General features: G+C 40.4%; 2 protein-coding genes across 4 annotated transcripts; both read right to left on the minus strand.

Annotated features, from left to right (window-relative positions):
• Window positions 1-5,988: 5,988 nt before the first annotated feature.
• Window positions 5,989-8,284, minus strand: LOC103709158 (protein LATERAL BRANCHING OXIDOREDUCTASE 1-like). Its single transcript, XM_008794384.5, has 3 exons — window positions 7,698-8,284; window positions 6,557-6,884; window positions 5,989-6,362 (listed from the first exon to the last, which is right to left on the minus strand). The coding sequence occupies exons 1-3, from the start codon at window positions 8,192-8,194 to the stop codon at window positions 6,093-6,095; spliced, it is 1,095 nt and encodes a 364-aa protein (XP_008792606.2). The 5' UTR covers window positions 8,195-8,284; the 3' UTR covers window positions 5,989-6,092.
• Window positions 8,285-11,890: 3,606 nt separating this feature from the next.
• On the minus strand, window positions 11,891-16,464 carry LOC103709189 (thylakoidal processing peptidase 1, chloroplastic-like). 3 transcript variants are annotated; one of them, XM_039114349.2, is made up of 8 exons: window positions 16,360-16,464; window positions 14,321-15,468; window positions 13,791-13,859; window positions 13,615-13,683; window positions 13,414-13,500; window positions 13,067-13,134; window positions 12,599-12,755; window positions 11,891-12,351 (listed from the first exon to the last, which is right to left on the minus strand). In XM_039114349.2, the coding sequence occupies exons 2-7, from the start codon at window positions 15,131-15,133 to the stop codon at window positions 12,635-12,637; spliced, it is 1,227 nt and encodes a 408-aa protein (XP_038970277.1). In that variant the 5' UTR covers window positions 15,134-15,468; window positions 16,360-16,464; the 3' UTR covers window positions 11,891-12,351; window positions 12,599-12,634. The 3 variants fall into 3 exon arrangements, 2 of the variants coding, with proteins under 2 accessions (XP_038970277.1, XP_038970278.1); XR_015976853.1 differs by lacking the exon at window positions 16,360-16,464 and having other exon boundaries at window positions 13,067-13,183; window positions 14,321-15,450; XM_039114350.2 differs by lacking the exon at window positions 16,360-16,464 and having other exon boundaries at window positions 12,594-12,755; window positions 14,321-15,450.
• Between the last annotated feature and the right edge of the window lie 1,564 nt (window positions 16,465-18,028).

The following is an 18,028-nucleotide window of genomic DNA, read 5'->3' on the forward strand; positions in this document are numbered from 1 at the left end:
AAAATGACCCGGTGTCGAAATGGCGAAAAAGAAAACGGCTGCGCTAACGCGCAACGGCGAAAGCCGTTGCTTGTTCTTTCGCGCCTTGCGGTCCCTTACTTCTGGGGTTTATCCGTTCGCTGAGCTCCTTGCTACCCGAGAATGAAAGAAGAATGGAATGAGGGATCGCTACCACTCAATCTCTTTCTCCCTACCTCCGCTGCTTTACCTTTTTTTTGTCGATCGAGCCGCTTTCCCTCATTCTACTCGTCCAGCCCTCTTCACGAACTTGTACAATCAATGCCACAGAGATAGCCAACTCTATTATCGAAGAAATAGGGATGCTTCCTGCTTTCAGGCAAGTGAGGCACTATTCGCTTTCCTCCTACTGCTCCTGCTGCTGATTCTCACATTTGTCACTTTGCGCATTCTCTGCCATCAATCCGATTCTGGGCATGCCCCCGAGACTGGGGCAGTTGGTCGCATATGTCGAATGAAATCTACTCTAAGTCAAGCAGAAGGAAAGTTCGGCTGATCAAAAAGGGGGATTCAGTGGCAATGAAAGGTTGTTGCATTTAGAAGTGTTGCTGACTTTACATTTAGGTTTCGGCATAACAAAGCTTGCACTGTCTTTTCGCACTTAGGCGCACAGCGGATTCCCAACCTTGCAACTTACTCATTTAGTGAAGATCTATCGACCTTTTATTTTTGTAAGGCTCAGCTTTCTACAGACCGAGGGGTGGAGGATCGTTTTGAGTCTTATGTTCTGGCGGGTATCCAATCCATTAGCTGAGATGTCAAGCCTACACCTTTGTCTATTACACCGAGAAGAATTAGTAGAATGAAGATGAGGAGTAAGAGCTACCAGTCTGTCCAGGAAAAAAGAAGATCAATACAAGACGACTTTCCAAACAGTATTGAAGAGTGTTTTAGATTCAAGATCCGCGCGAGAATAGAAAGCAGCAATGCTTAGCGGTCATGCTCTTAGGTAAGCCACTGGCTTTGGATCTGCCTTTTTCCCATTTACGACGGTCGAAGGCAAAGAAGGGTTGTATGTGTATCAAGTTGGACATCGAAAAGGCATACGACAGTCTGAATTTGGACTTCCTTGAGACTATACTATATAAAAAGGGATTTTATTCCCATTGGATTCGTCTGGTAATGACATGTGTACGGACCCCAACCTTCTCAGTACTGTGAGTTCAGAAAGGACTGAATGGAAAACCCTCTCGCCCTTTCCTGTGCCTAGTTAGTCAAGTAGGTATATCGCCAGATCTAGTCAGTAGTGAGACTGCCCTTTAAAGCACAGTTTTTGAAATCTTCTCCCCGGATTCCCCTCGAGCCATTTCCGAGGGCGAAGGCAACAAGGGAATAGAAACTACCGTAAGCCATAGGCAGTGTAGTAGGAATCACGGCATGTCCCTTGCTCGCGAACTTCTTTAGTAGGGCGGGTAGCTTTGGAGATCCCATTCCTCACGTTTACCGTTGTCCCCAGACTTCACTCTTTCAACACTTGTCTACTTTCGAAATAGTCAGGCGTGTCCCTGTCCCTGTCTCCAAGTGTGTGATCCACCGATTCACTGAGTGAGTCTTTCTTACCGCTGGAGTCCCTATCTCTTAAAGCCCTATCAGACTTCCGATCCATCCCTTTTTTCCGATTGAAGAAAGCCTTATATGCCAAGAAGCAGCAGAAGGCCCGAGATCAGCAACGTCTATTTCAGTTCCTCATGCACCTTCGCCTAGAGTTTGAGTCCATCAGAGGCCAGCTCCTGCACAAATCTGAATAGTTGAAGTGGATTTTTCGAAGAGAGGATGGATTATGGGAGTGTGTGACTTGAACTATTAATTGGGCCATGCAGATATATGATTTTATCCGCCACGTTGGAATTCATAACCACGTGCCTCTGTAGCTTTTGTCTTCGCCCTTCGACTTCCGGCTTCGGCTTTTAGACTAAAGTGATTAAAACATGCCTTGCCTTCCGCCGCTTTCGGATAAGACTAAGTAACCTTACCAAAAACCTGACACGCTACGGCCTGACTTTGAAGCCGCAAGCTTACACGTGTAACTCCAATTAATCACCAAAGGATGCTTTTGCTTTAGCTTTGGCAACGAATCTCGGGCCAAGTACAGGAGGCCATTGCCTTTTTCCAGTCCAACGTATCCCGATTGGCTTTAGTAGCTGGAGCTGAAGCAAGCACTCTGCACACTGTATGAAAGAGCTGCTTCTTCTTAAACAGATCCTTCCTAACCGAAAGAATGGAATCCGGTAAGGAATAAATAAGATAAGGGGAACTTCTTTTTTTTTTTTTTTTATCTGGGTAGTGGAGAGACCCATATCCCCCTAGCTAGATGTTGGGACTTTTCCTCACAAGTAGTTGTTTTGGTCGAAGAAATGAAATCGAAGTAAGACAAAGGGCCTTCTAAAGAGAAGCGAGGCGGGGGACTAAAATAGGAGATCGGTTCACTTCATCTATTTTCTTTCTTTCTAGCAGCAGGAATTGTCTTCTGCCAACCTGGAATGGAGGCTATAGCAGCAGAAGGAAATGGTACGAGGGCGAGATCGGGTACTGCGCTTTGCTACGATTTGGTGCGGAACTGAAAGCGGCAGAAAGAAAGCTTAACGCAAGCCGAGACGAGCCCCAGACGAGAATCGCAGCTAATCCTTAATGCTCATCAGAGCAGGGATCTTCTTCATGTGCGGCGTAGCAGCACCCCCTCGATCCATCGTACTAGAGCGATCCGAGAAGAACGATTAGGGTCATATTCGATCCTTTCTACAATGCCAATAGACGAAGTGCTTCGTTTCAGGTCAATTTTTCGCTGCAATCGCTTCGATCCACCCCCTCGGTAATGGAAAACTGGAGCATTTTCTGCATCGGTGGATGAAGAATCACGAACATAAGAATTTCTGGTTTACCATGTTCCCAGAAAAAAGATACTTTTTTTCCATTCGAGAAAGGACAAGCACGACTGAAGTGGCTATACATACACGGGAGATCCGCTCTTCCCCTCTCCCGCCCTTCGTGCACTCGCGGCTTATCCGTCTGCCCGCACCTCTGATGAATAAAAATCCAAGCACATTAATGAAATTACCTGATCGCGTCAAGGGAATGAGGCGGGTGCAATAAACCCTTATTAACGCGTTAAAGCAACTCTCTCACCAAACGCTTAACGCTAAGGAAGAGAAGACGCCGGAGAGAGGAGCACCACCGGCTCCCAATAATTTTTTCCAAACATCTGAAAGATAAGTAAAGATAGCGTGGCTTTTCAGGCTAAGCATGTATTTAAGGAAGCAAATGGGGCTGCGGTTGGATGACTGCTTATGTGGCCAGCCATTCTGTGGCATTTTATATTATGATTTTTATTGAGTGTGTCTGTACCTGTGTTGTATGAAAAATCTACTTTAGCAATTTTTTTTTTCCTTAAAGAGTATAAATTTGTGGATTGACAATTGCAAGCATATCATACCAATCAGGCCGATTAGATAGATATAGTGGATCAAGAAAAGCATCTTAAGAAAGGAATGAAGCTTTCAAATAGGACATAAATATTGTAAAAAAGTTGCTAAGAAAGTAATATCTCATGAGATAAAATAATAAAAAGAATGATCATAAAGAAGAAATATACTTAAGTATATTGACAAATATTTTCTACAATAGAATTGCCGTCGTGCTAGAGAACTGGATAAACCAACAAGGATCCAGATGCTCGGTTGATTTCCCCCCAAGATAGAATAAGATGTCATGCTACAGAATTTTAGATTAGGTCATCGATGTAGAATCTTTTCGATGCTCATTGTGTTACATTGGGTAGGCATAAAAACCTTGTCCAATAGCTAAATAGTTAAGTATTCATGTATGTAGATGGGAGAGAGAGCGAATAAAGTTGATAGTAGTTATTTCTGCGACAGCCACTCTTTTTTGGTGGTTGCTTGCCGTGGTAACTACTTTGTTGATGGTTGTCAATAGTTATTGCATGAATTACTCCCTCTACCGGCAACTTGTTTTGATAAGTTAATTCTAGCAAATAAGTATCCAAGTTATGGTCCCTTGTATAACTGATAAATAGCCTAGTATAGTACCTTCAAGTTTATATTATGCATAAATGATTAATCACATCCTGATCAGTTTTATATTTTTGAACTATTTACTATAATTGGACGATGACTGATCATTTTTTGGGTGTAAACACTTTACACTCAAAAATAAATATTGGGTGGAAACAACAACGAAGTTAAGAAACTCTTTATAGAATGAGGTAGATTTATTTATATATTTTATATATTTTTATACTCTTCCTCACATGTGGGCCTGACTTTTCTTTAATGGGTGAGCCTAATATGTGAAATTTTTAATAATGGGATTAAAGAGTGCAGAGACAGGATTCAAACTCAGGACCTCTACTCTGATACCATATTAAAATCACTATTTGTCCCAAAAGCTTAAATTAATAACATAAGGTAGATTTAATTATTTATATATTTTATATTTTCTTGGCGTGCTCTGCGTTGCAGTAACTTGGTGGGTTCACGTCGTTTCTCTTAAAAATGCTACTTCTCTGCAGACAATGCGAAGAACGTCCTTGATCTTGTCATGAAGCTCTTAAGGAGCTCTGGCGGAATGCCATGGTTGATCCCATGGAAGAATCCCCACTGCTGGCGTGGTACCTCCACCTCCGCCACTTGCCGGTGAGGTGGAGCCATCCATGTTGGGTATGGGGAAGTGGAAGTGGAGGAGAGGGGAGGGGCCGATCGATGGGGCTTCACCAGAGTCGGAAATGTGTGGGCCCGGGCTTGGTCTTGGGCTTGGGCCGATGCTTTGGGGCCATGGAGTGGTTTTTTTTTTTTTTTTTGCTAAAACGGGCATTTCATACATAACGAATATCCATGGAGTGGTTTTTAAAAGTGATCCGATAGCGTTGATATAGTTTGCGGTGAAGCAACGTGTTTTGTCGTGGCTTTAGCTTGTGAAGCACTCTTTCCGTTATAATAATTTTTTAGATTATATCTTTTTAGTATCTAGTATGTGCATTGTACATATCCTATAAGTATAATTTTTTTTTTAAAAAAGGAGAAAATAATGAAAATAGAGCTTAATTTTTAGAATAACATTGAAAAGAGCAGCTTTCAAATAAGAATAAAAAAGCAAATAAATTTGTTTTTTTTTTTTAAAGCGTAGCTAGTGTGTATCTCGCTACATACACAAAGTAGCGTTCTAATAGATCTTCTAAAACAAGTTTTGAAATTAGATGTGTTTAGACCTCAAGGGTACAATAGCAGACATTTATCTTTAGTCTGCATAGAAACAATTTTTTTTTTAAAAAAAAAACAAGAAAGACATTAGGTGTTAGTATATTTATAAGTTTTATATAGGAAATTCTTGACTCAATATAGAAACTAACCTTGTATAAATTCTTGACTCAATTTAAACCCTCACCAAAGAATAAATTAGAGTGCTTGTAATGATTAAACATATATTATTTATTATTATTTATGTTTACCTTGTCCGTTTTCCTTTTTCATGAATATTAAAATTGTAAAAAGTTCACTACTTTTAAGAGCTAACTTTACCTACTTTAATTGCAGGATCTACATCCCTTTCAGTATTAGACAACCAAATAGCGAAACCATATAAGCCTAAGTTGGAGATATCTAACAACACTCTTTCACAACAACAAATGCCGGCAAACCATACAAGATAGCAGCAATTTGGATTGCAGTACTTCCAATGGAACCACGGGCAATCAAACTCTCCCAAGTTCTACTTCTTTCATATCATAAAACCATCCGTCATACTCTTAAGAGCAAAGATACCCACACAATCATTGATGTCTAAATGACTGCTTAGACAAGGGGATTATAAGGTCTGTTTATGTTTCATAATGGAGTTTCATCATCAAATATGCTTACTTGGTTATGAAGAATTTCGGTGCAGTCTCATTTTCCTGTATTACTTTTTTATAATCCAAGATCTTTTTTTTTAAAAAAAAAAAAACAAACAAACAGCTGGTTTGTAAGATTATGAAATTTATAAAATTTATTGCTACCATATCACCTCAGCTAATAACCATTAACCAACTCTTTTGTACTGATTATTTGACAGCCTACCCACTATTAATGACAAAGTGTAGCAGCGAAATGAGAGACCTGGATGTTTTCCACCTCAAGCTTCTTGAAGTCACTAAGTTTCCTCGTCTTAAAGAACTCTCCCCAGTTATACTCCTTGTACTTGGCCGGGCTCTTCTCATCATCCACCAGCTCCTCCAATGGCTTCACCATCACGTAATGAGCAGGGTTGAAGAAGAATGGAGTGGAGAACCTCTCCTTCTTTCTGTTCACCGATACCCTGTGCTCTGCGCTCTCATACTTGTCATTGCTCCAAACCTGTCACCATTACAACAGAGTAAATTACTCATGAAAACTATATGGTAGAAATCAATGTATAGCATCATCAAATATATATATATATATATATATATATATATATATATATATATATATATATATATATATATATATATATATATATATATATATATATATATATAAGTTCAAGCATTCAATTGATGCATGGGCACCTGAACAATGTCACCAATATTGATGATAAAAGAGTTGGGGATGGGCTTGACTCTGATCCACTTGCCATCGGACCGCCTCCTGACATCGAGACCGCCGACATCATCCTGATACAAGACGGTCAGGGCTCCAGAGTCCTTGTGGCGGCCGACACCGAGAGCAAGATCCGGGGAGGGGCATGGAGGGTAGTAGTTGAGGCGGATGAAGCTGGTTGGATCTTTGAAGTAGCTGTTCAATCGCTTCGCTGGCAGCTTTAAGGTCAGCGCAATGAGCTCGAGCAGCTTGAAAGCCAGGCCTGTAACAGCTCCGGCATATTCCTCGCAGGCTTCTCTACACACAAGCATTTGGAAAAATTGATGAACGTCAGCATTTGGTTTAAGTTTTGACGTAGCTTTAAATCCATATAGAGAGCTTTCTGAAATGAAATTATTTAGTGCATGCATTTGTGCTCGTGAATGTTGCAAGTTTCTGAATTTGGATTCCCAGAACTCGAATTCCAAGAACAAGAGTTCTGATCATGTGTTTGTTTCATGTTACTGCACTGAAATTTTGGCTACTGCCATTGTTTGTTTTGGAGGGTCAATTCAGAGGATGCAGTTTTGCCAATTTCCAATGTTGGTTTTCCTGGAAGTGTCCGAGTCCTGTCAACCTTGGGAATTGATGGTGAGATTAATCCCCCTGGATTATCACTTGTCGACTTAGACTCTTAGATTTATTTATGCATAGCACAGGACCAGAAAAGTATTACATTGTGATTATGATCAAAAGTAGCTCAAAGCTAATAACCAAAATTAAAATCTTTTTTTTGGGGGGGGAGGGGGGGCGGTGTGGAGAGAAAGTGCAGTATATTAGAAATCATTGCAGATGAAAAGTTCCAAAAGATACAAGGAAATATAAAACAAAGCTCTTCTTAATTTGCACAAAATTTGTACCCAAAAAAAAGGGATTTAACTGCTCGATTATAGAAAAACGAACAGAAGGAAGTGCTCGCTCACTTCTGGTTGTACCAAAAGTTCAGACCCCTGAGTTACGAGCAAAAAGTAATAGATTTGATCCAGATTTGAGCCCAAACTGCTAGATTTGTCTCCCTTGGATCAACGGCTATTTCTGATCTTAAAAAAGAAAAAAAGGATCAAGTCTCACCTGAATTCCGGAGGATACTTGGGCCACTGATTCCACAGCTCGATCAACCCACCACCCCCAACGCCGGCGCGCTCTGCCGGCGAGGGGATCACCGCCGGCTCTTCGACAACAAAGTCGAAGACCTCCTTCCAGTCGCGGACGTTCTTGGTGTGCTCCGACTCGTAGTACCCTAAGGGGTTCACCTCGTCCCGCCTGACCGCCCGCTTCTCCTCGGCCGGCATGGCGAAGAAGCCCCTCGCCGCGGCCTCCACTCGTTCCACCAGCTCCGATGGAACCCCGTGGTTGATCACCTGGAAGAAGCCCCAATCTCGGCACGCGGCCTCCACCTCCGCCAGTAAACCCGACAGGGCCGGCGGGGCGGCGTCGCCGGCGTCCGGGATGGGGGAGTGGAGGAGGGGGAAGAGGTCGATCAGCGGGATACCGCTGGCCTCGACGACGGTGGGGTCCGATCGGTGCTCGGGGGATTGGACGAAGGCTGGATCCACCTCCAGTCCCATCTCACCTCTTTCCCTTACCCGCCGCCGGTGTGTGTAGTGGCTGCAGCATCCACCTCTTAAAACAGACAAAAAGAACGTCCACCACGAATCTAGACCCTCGTGTTGGCCCCATTCAGGAATGAATCTGGACATCTAACGTAAAAAATAAATAAATCTACTAATTTATGTTCTTTATATTTTCCTTTCAAAATAACTATTTTATAATTTATTTTCTACCAATCAAACAAGTCTCAAGCTTATACGCATCTCTTGGAGCAAATAGGGATCGTAGACCCGAAAAGAAGGGTTGCCTAGAGTATTTTGCGGTGTGTTATTTTTAGTTTTATTTACATGTGTCCGAACTCATATAGTTTAATTTGTCCACCTTAGCGCAAAATAAAATAAAATAAAATAAAATAAATACAGACAGTGGATCATAAATCTGCTTCTTTTTTTTTTTCTTCTTCTTGGGCATATATGGTAGTTAGGTGTAGGAAATAGGATTTGCACCTAAAAATATTGTGAAATATTTGATAGTAGCTATAAGAAAATAGATGGCTATTAATAATGATGGACCTTATATGGTATCTATTTTTTTTTTTTTTTACTTAATAATCATCTATCTCTTAATGGAGAGCACCAAGTACTACTGCACATCATTCTCAGGTGCACGAAACACCCTATGATATAAATCTTGCATTGCAAAGAATCTATGCTCGTTGAGTAGAGATTAAACGAGCTCTTAGCATATCGAAATATAAGCAACTTAGGTCTTTTACAACCCTATGCATATATGGTCATAGTGCAAGAGCATTCCAAAGTATCATGACAAGCAGATTATTTCCTACATGCTTAGACAACCATCTTATATTTAGTTGATCAAAACTTAGAAATCAGATCAAGCAGAGTGATTAACCTGAGTCAACTTGTTTGTCGGCCAGAATTTAGATCATCAATAATGCTGCACTAGATTAGGCAGGTGAACAATTATAAAAATTTAATATTAGCATCCAAAAAAGTTCTTTTCTTAAAAAGAGGCCATCCAATTTAGGTACCAACCCAAATTTTCAAGGTTAGTTGTCTGGCTTGATGTTAGTTTAGCATTCTTTTCAAAGATAATAACAATCATTGAAGGTACAAGTGTGATATAGCCCTCGGTGTCCATCATCTATCATCTCGTAATCTTCCTAGAGAAATAAAGAAATGAATGGCCGATTTATCGGTTGTACTAGACTTGCACTAAATGGTGACTTCTCCAAGTAATTTAGTTAGCAAGTAACTGGATGGTGGAGCATTTTGATCAAGGATAATCAATGGACCCTTATGGATCAATTTAGTCATTTTGGGTAGATTTGAGAACTTTGAAGGGCATAATTTTTTGCATATGATGTCTATTTTCAACATTTTTTTTTTGAAAATCTGATATCTCTACGAGATTTTAGATGGCAACTCTCATCAATGGACCTATTGGACTCAATGATCGTGATTAGAATTCCTTTGGTGCTCTAATGCTTCTTGTCAAACTCAACACTCTATTTTTATTAAATACTGATAAATTAGATGCATGTTCTGTTATGTGAAAAATTAGCAATCTATAGAAGATAAAGTTCCCGCATGGAGGGTAGTGGTTGAGGCAGATGAAGCTGGCTTGTGTAGAAAAATTTATTATAGCAATACCAAGAAATAGAATACCAGAAAATTATACAAATACGTAGAAGAACTACGCTTAGGGGCATGGAGGGTGAGATGGGGGGCTTGGGCCGGTGCTTAGGGGCTTGGGCGAAGGCTCCATCCACTGGCGAACCCATAAGCGTAACTTCTCTTTGATGCCTTGGGTTGTTTCATAGGTGTTGGGCTTGTTGTATCTGGACTGCTGCTCTTATAACATGTGTTTATTTTGCACCGTTGAGAAACAATTAAAGACATTTTCAGCCATTAGGCAGATTGAAGAGCCATTGTAAGACAAAATAGCCATTTTGATTTACAGAAAAATCAGTTGTTACTGTTGTCAAGCGCAAATAGATTGATTCGTAATTTTCAAGTCTCGACTCATTATCTCTAAAAGTCGACTTGTGATCTTCAGAGATCGACTCAGACTAATTGTTACTTTTGTTGTGTTCTATCTTTTTCTTGCAGCCATTATGGGTTCAACTTTTTTAGTTTAGAAGTTGACTCGTTATTTTCATAGGTTGACTCTCTAATGGACCGAATTTTGCTGCTTTATATCTTTTGCCTATGGCCATTTAGCGGTCAACCCCTCTTTGTCCGCTTTTACTTTTTTAAGTTTTATCCCCATCCGTCGTCTGGCCTGCGACCGCACACCTGAGATATCAAAAGACCCTTCAAATCCATGGATGCCTTTCTTCATGGCCTTAGCCAACAAAGATATGCCCATCAACCTGAGACCACTCAAAGAACCATGTCTAAAAGCCTAGAAAATCCTAAGTCACAAAACCAACCTTGATGTCTTCAATCCATCATTATCTACGATCACATTAGTGGCATTACCTATGTCATGCTTCCACATCCTCATAAACCAAGAATTCTAAAGCATATAAAGCTCACCTGCTCGGATTCGCAGCTGAATTCCTTCCCGCATTGATTTCCTTTAAAACCCAGAATATATCGAGAGAGAAAGGGGAGAGATTGAGATTTCACGAGAAAGAGAGAGGAGGATATCCTTCTAGGATTTTTCGGTTAGTTTGAAGGGCTTCAATTTTTTCAACCCAGAAAAGAAAAGCTTCACTTCCTCCGGCTAAAATAGAGAACGGAACCAAGAAGCATTGCAAATCTTCCAATCTTGCATAATTTTTTTTAGTAACAATGCTGCAAAACCATTTTACCACCAAACCGATCCCCATGAAGCAACCAGATGGCAATGGCAGACACATTAAGGTGGCATCATAGCCCCTACAAGAGCACGTATCCATGAAATACCCCAAATGCCTTCATCCTTAGAACTTGGAACACTTTCTTCATCTGTAGAACAAAGCCATGACACTCAAAGAATGTTTGGTATAGAATGATCGTCCCAGAATCAAGAATAATATGGGTGAAGGTGATGATATCACAGCGTTTGATTGCACCACGGCAATCCTACGTGGCAGTAATCCTAAATTATCTCCACTCCTCAAATCACCATTCAACTCGGTGATGAAATATCCGTTCTTGAGGTCGGAAATCTAAGATCACCCCAGAACAGTGATCCTGAATTTAAAGTTAAAGATAAAAATATTCCTCAATTTAGCAGAAAAATTTATATATATATATATATATAATATTATGTTGATATTATATATTATATGAATGATATAAAATTATATTATAATATATTACTAATAATATTATTATCATATTATTATTAAAGGAAAATTTTAAATTATAGTAGAAATATATTATTATATATTATTTATATAATGAAAATATTTAATATATTACTCCTATTTATCTTATTTTTCTAATCAAAATAATTATTAGTATTAAAAAATATATTATAAGTATAAATAAAAATATTAATTCTATAATGAAAAATAACATATTTTTATAAAATTAATAATTTATAGGAATAATAAATATATTTTTATAGAATATATTAATAAGGGCTACTAAAAGTAGAATATATGACAAAATTATGGAGTTACCATAGAAATTAGCATATTGACTTATATTTTTGAGTCATGAGAATTAAAAACATATAAAAAATTCATCTAAGATATATCAGAAGTATTTGTGGTACTATGTGGTCGGTGATCTTGAATTCCGCATCATACCAAATAAGTTATTCAGGGATATCCAGAAATTTTTAACCACTGAACTATGGCTTACTAAACACGTTGATCTTAAATCATTGAAATTCAAATCACCCCAGCATTCGGATCACCGGAGATCTTAGATCACTGTGGTGATCATGTTGGGTTACCAAACGCCCCCTCAGGATGTCCGCCCATTGTTCTGCTCCTCGACTTGGGCTCGAGAGCACAGAAGGAACCTGTTCAAATCCCCATAATCCCAAGAGACATATCACACGTGGCTCGTCCATTGGTCTATTTCATCATCTTTTAAGCCGTCTCAAGAAAAAAGAAAGCCCAATGGTGCACAAATCATTGAGAGAGACAACAACTCGTGCTGGAAGTAGAACGTCCGCCTTATTAACATCTCAGGCAACCATCAGAATCATCCTGCAACGTCAAATTTCAGGATTAATAAAAAATGCACTGCTCCTTCATTGGCCACAATTAACACAAGGTGTGCTCCAAATGACAATGATGAGAGATGCTTAAGCAAACATCTGCCAATGAGGCAGGCAGGCAAAAAATCAAGGATGACTTAATATAATTAGGAATTTTCCAGGGATAAACAACAACAACAAAAAAAAAAAAAAGTCCAAGAAAGCTCTGGGGAGGGCTCTTGAAAAATCCACCTTACCAGTCAGATCTTGTTCTTCAAGCGGAAGGGCATGTGTCAAGAAACTACCAGCACATTTTGCACTGCATTTGGTTCATAAATAGTGTCTGATATTTTTGATGGCGGCCAATATCGAATCACTGACCTTCCAAGAATATTTTTGACAGGAAGTGGACCCCTGAAATAACAATGAAATAATGATCCGATAGAAGATATTAGCAAGCATTGCAGACATTAATTGTTCCAAAGATCTGCCATACCGCCATACCGATAAAGTATCAATACGATAACGAGGTTCGGTTCAGTATCGAAGCCAAACTGGTCCATACCAATCTGAACCGAGTGGAGCATTAGGGTGGTACAGTTGTGCGTACAGGATATATGGCCGGTATGTTGCAGATCTTGGTTGTTCCAATTTTAGGATCAACACTTCTAAACAATTCCAGCATGGAGAAATGAACAGCTTTTATTTTGGGTTTCAGGACTTACCAATTATGAGAGTCAAAGCTGTTATTGCGATTATCTCCCAGCACAAAGACATAACCTTCAGGTACAAGCTACATAAGCAACGGCAGCCAGTTAGGAATACAAATCAACATCGATTCTCTGAAAAAAAAAACAGAGAGAAAAGATGAAGAAAAAGAAAACCCCCAGCATATTTTGGAACAAAGATCTTACATTTTGAGGTATTGCAAGTGAAATTCAACTCACCCATGACTAAACTTTTAAACTAGGAGATTTACATAACAATATCTCTAGGATATATCCAATGTAAGACATACATCCATTGGTTCTAAATACATACAAAAAAAACGATTACAATAAAGATGTCATACCACTGGATCCATTTCATAGTCAAGAGGCTCTAATATGAACTCTTCATCTTGGACAATACCATTCACCAACAATTTACCATCGTGCACCTATCATGAATGAAAATGCATACATCATCAGCTTATCATTCGATCGTGGAATGTCAATTTAGAAGAAACATATGCAAATGAAAGGAAGGGCCCGCATCAATAGTGGAAACTTACTTCGACATAGTCCCCAGCTTTAGCCACAACCCTTTTGATGAAGACATCGCTTGAATTGTATCCAATTTCCTATAAAAAGCAAATTTCTAGTGAACCTAACAGGGCAGATAGCACAATTAATGCTTATAGGTATAGGATGCGTAAATAACTGCATCAATTGAAAAATTATAATATACCAGAAGAATTGGAGGAGCTTTGAAGATAACAATGTCTGTGACTTCTGGCTCTCGGAATAGATAAGAGACCTGCAATTTCAACAACAAGAACAAAATAAATCAACATAAAGATTTCAGAATACAAAATTAATCACCAAGAAACAGCATCAACACAAATACAAGAGTTGCGTACATAGCATCCACATACAGCAAGTAAAATATGTAAACCTTTTGTACACTTTAGTGACTCATCTAATTTATAATTAATTGATCTAAGTGATTCCTCAATCATTTTTCAAAGTTGTTATTCAATAAGTACAAAGTTATATATTCCTAATAAAGCAAATTTCCCCTCATGGAGCGTTTGATTGACTTTATCCCTCGAGAGGAACACATAATTTCCATAGAATTGAGTTGTTAATTCCTAATTGTAACAATCAACATCACACTGTGCAACCAAAACCGAGAAACGGATCAAACTTAAACCAAAATTATGTAAACAAGCAATGACAATCTACCAGCTGAATCGGCATATTTAAAAAGTTCATTACCTTCTCTGCTAGAATCCTGTCTCCAACATCAAAAGTCGGATACATAGACCTAGAAGGGATCGATCTCGGCTCTGCCATGAGCGACCCGTACAGCAGCGGAACAGTCAGCGCTGCAAGAACAGTCTTACAATCATCTGAGCAGGAATTCATCCACCGCGAAAGCCACCCATGCCTCTCACCCGAATTCATTTCCCCGAGCTTGCTATCCAACCCCTTCGCAGTCATCATGGAGCTCGAACTCTCCTTAGCCCCACTTCCCTCAGAAGAAACCATCCCACCATTACTGTTGAGAGGAATCATGTCTCTCTTATCACTGGGAACGGTCCCTCCCTCATCCACCGAGGCACTTCTCGCCGACCCCGGGAGGAATTCACTGCAAGGAAACCACTTCGTTGCCTGCAAGAACGGAAGCAGCGACGAAGGCTTGAACCCCATCCCCATGGAAGATGAGATCCCGAAAAATCCGACGCCGGCAGTCGACGAGCCAGAGCCGGAAACCATGACAGAGAGCAAGCCAACAGTCAGATTCGGCACGCAGCGATCATTCACCGAGGAGTCCTTTGAGAAGGATGACGAGGAGGAGAACCGGGAAGCCGGGGTCTTGGACCAATCGGAAACCCTAGATCGACTGGGACCGCGGCCCGGGGCGGGGGGATCATCATTGTCGGAGCGGCGGTGGCCGGCGAAGAGGGCAAGGGGGCTGCGTCCGGCGACGTCGCAGAAGAGGCGGCAGTGGCCACAGCGGAGGGCGGCGGAGGCAGCGATGGACTGGGCCAGGTAGCTGGAGTAGGAGACGGTGGCGCGAATCGCCATGGCTGCGATCTTGGAGAAACGGAGCAAGGTCGGATGCACGGGGTCTGGAGGAGAGCGCGGAGGGATCGAGGGGAGGCTCGAGATCACAGAGAATAAGCCCTTTCTGCGGAAAAGACCACCGGATCGAGATCGGAAAAGGGCAATCAAAGGGGTTGCGAGAAGACAAGGGTTTGATGGAGGAGGGGATTAAAGTTAGGGTTTGGTTGGTTTCCCGAGCTCTTCTTCCCTCGGAGGGAAGAAGAGAGAGGGGGGCTCAGGAGAGGCAAAGAGCGAGGCGATGGGGGTCAAAGGTGAAAGGAGCAAACAAGGAGGAGAACACGGGGGGTTTTGGCCTCCTGGGTTTTATGGGTGGTTCTATATACACCCCCCCTATTGCTCAGGACACCCCCCAAAAATTAAAAAAAAATTAAATACTCTCTACACCCCCCATTTGCTAAGGACACCCCTAAAAAATTAAAAATTTCTAAATTACCCCCCACTCTCCCCACCCCCTCACCTAAATTGCTCTCTACACCCCCCAAACCCCCCCCCCCCCCACCCCGCTCTTCCCCTCCAAAACACCTCGCCAACGCCCAAAACCCCCCCGTTCTCCCTTCTCCCTCTCGTCGCCGGCATTCTCCCGATCTCCGACCACCTCGCCGGCTTCTCCCGGAACCACCTCGCCGGCTTCTCCCGAAATTTTTTTTTTTTACGGTTCGTGCTCCGTTCGGCACTGGATCGCCGAACAAAAGGCTTCTGTTCGGCTGAACAGTGCCGGACAGAAGCCTTCTGTTCGGCACTGTGCAGCCGAACAGATCTGTTCGGTTGAGGGTTGCCGAACAGAAGGCTTCTGTTCGGCACTGTTCAGCCGAACAGAAGCCTTTTGTTCGGCGATCCAATGCCGAACGGAGCACGAACCGTGAAAAAAAAAAAATTTCGAAACAAGGTGGAACACGTACCTTTGCGGCCGATTCTTCGTCCCAAATCACTAGTTGCTTGTCCATGCTTCGAATGGGGCTTAAATCTCCTTCAAAGATCGCCTAAACGATGTAAATGGATCGAGGGGTTTAAGGGAGGTTTGAGGGGTGTTTTTTTTTTTTCTTTTCAAAACGAAACGGAGGAGGAAGGGGGGTGTATGAGAAAATTTCAAGGGCAATATGGTAATTACACTAAAGGTTAGTTTGGGTATTTTTTTTTTGGTTTTTGGGGGGTGTCCTTAGCAATAGGGGGGGTGTATATAGAACCACCCGGGTTTTATCTTGGGGAGGAGGGAAGGAGATCTGTAAATGCCACTAATTCTGAAGATATTTACATTTTTGTGTTCAAGATCTAAATGACTGCCGCGGCCCAGTAATTAGATTCCGATGCGGCATCATCTTTGCTTCTAAAAGTTAATATTCCTCCTAGCCAAAAAAAAAAGAAGTTAATATTCCGTTCCATCATCACTTTATTATTCTATAATATTATTTAAATAATATAATGATGCTATAAAGAGTAAAATCACATGTTGCAAAATTTTTTCCAATACCACGTTGTGGGGTTGAATTGGTATATTAGTCTGGTGAGATTTCGTGTGGACGTGTGTTTAATCCCACATTGGAAATTCGTTGGTTAGATTTTCGATACTTATACAAGATTTAGATATCCAAATAATATTTTTTGGCTAACTATTTTAGGTGAGGTCCTGAGTTATTACAAATAGTATCAGAGTGAACCCAACCCATAATCTATATATTTTAGAAGACACTACAACACGGATCTATGAAGACTGAATTGGTTATTCACTGTATAGATCTTGAGTACTAGTAATGCTAAGAATTATATATATATATATATATATATATATATATATATATATATATATTCTGAATGAATAAAATAATTCATAATAAAATACTAACATAAGCTTCTTTTTTTTTCTCTTTCAATTTTTAGGTTATATTACATATTTAGAATAATACCGAAAGAATGCTAACATAGCAAACAACTCTCACAGAAAAAAAAAGAAAAAAAAAAACATTTTACTTCTAAGGGTTTATGGTTACATACTTTCTTGAACTCTACATACAATTAATCAAGTGGAAATCTAATTTTTCGAGGTTAGTAAGGTTCTATAAAAAAAAAATATAACACTTATAATTTAAATTAGATACTCGATGAAAACTTCTTCAATAGCATGGATTTTAAAAAGCTTACTAGAACCTCACAATTGGCCATCAAAGAGAATGCTTATTGTCAATAAGAAAGCGACGCAATTCATATTTTAGCACTGTTCATAACAACAGTAGCATCAAAAGTGCAACGCTGGGAAAGTTTCAATTTCTCTCGTGAGTGCCTAGAAGTTACCCAGATACACACTTCTTGGCATCCTGGAAAGCTTAGCAGTTAGCCCAAGATATCCACCACATGATGTTCAACTCCCCGAGAACGAGGAAACCCGTCGAAACCCATTTTAACTAAAAGACGGGAGAAGAGCGTGGAACTACCGAAAGACTGATGTAAGCACATGCGTAACCAAAGCTTGCATGCTTTGTCAAACAGCAATAAAAACAATAGCGAGGGAGATTTTGACCAATAAAAGAGCATGTCAACGTCTAGCAAAAAACAAAAAAAGAGCATGTCACCATAAAATCCAAAGATTTCTTTGATCGGTCGAGTCGGACATATGATGACATGGTCAGGATGAGGCTTTCAACCCCTCGTGGATCAAATTCAAATCCTTGAGCAGAAGGAAGATCCAGCGTCAAATGTATCACGACCATCCATCCATCTAGGCAGAGAGGACATTTTCCCGATTGTCAGGGCTTTGACCATCAGAGTTGGTCGTCTCTTTTCAGCTTTTTTTTATGATCTTTATCTCAGAATAGTATAATCTATGATGATCTAAGATAATTTATTATCCTATATTTTAATAAT

The sequence above is a fragment of the Phoenix dactylifera genome, chromosome 1 (assembly GCF_051530095.1).
Source record: "Phoenix dactylifera cultivar Ajwa chromosome 1, Ajwa_hap1_PhDact_Kaust_v1.1, whole genome shotgun sequence".
Classification (NCBI taxonomy): Eukaryota; Viridiplantae; Streptophyta; class Magnoliopsida; order Arecales; family Arecaceae; genus Phoenix; species Phoenix dactylifera.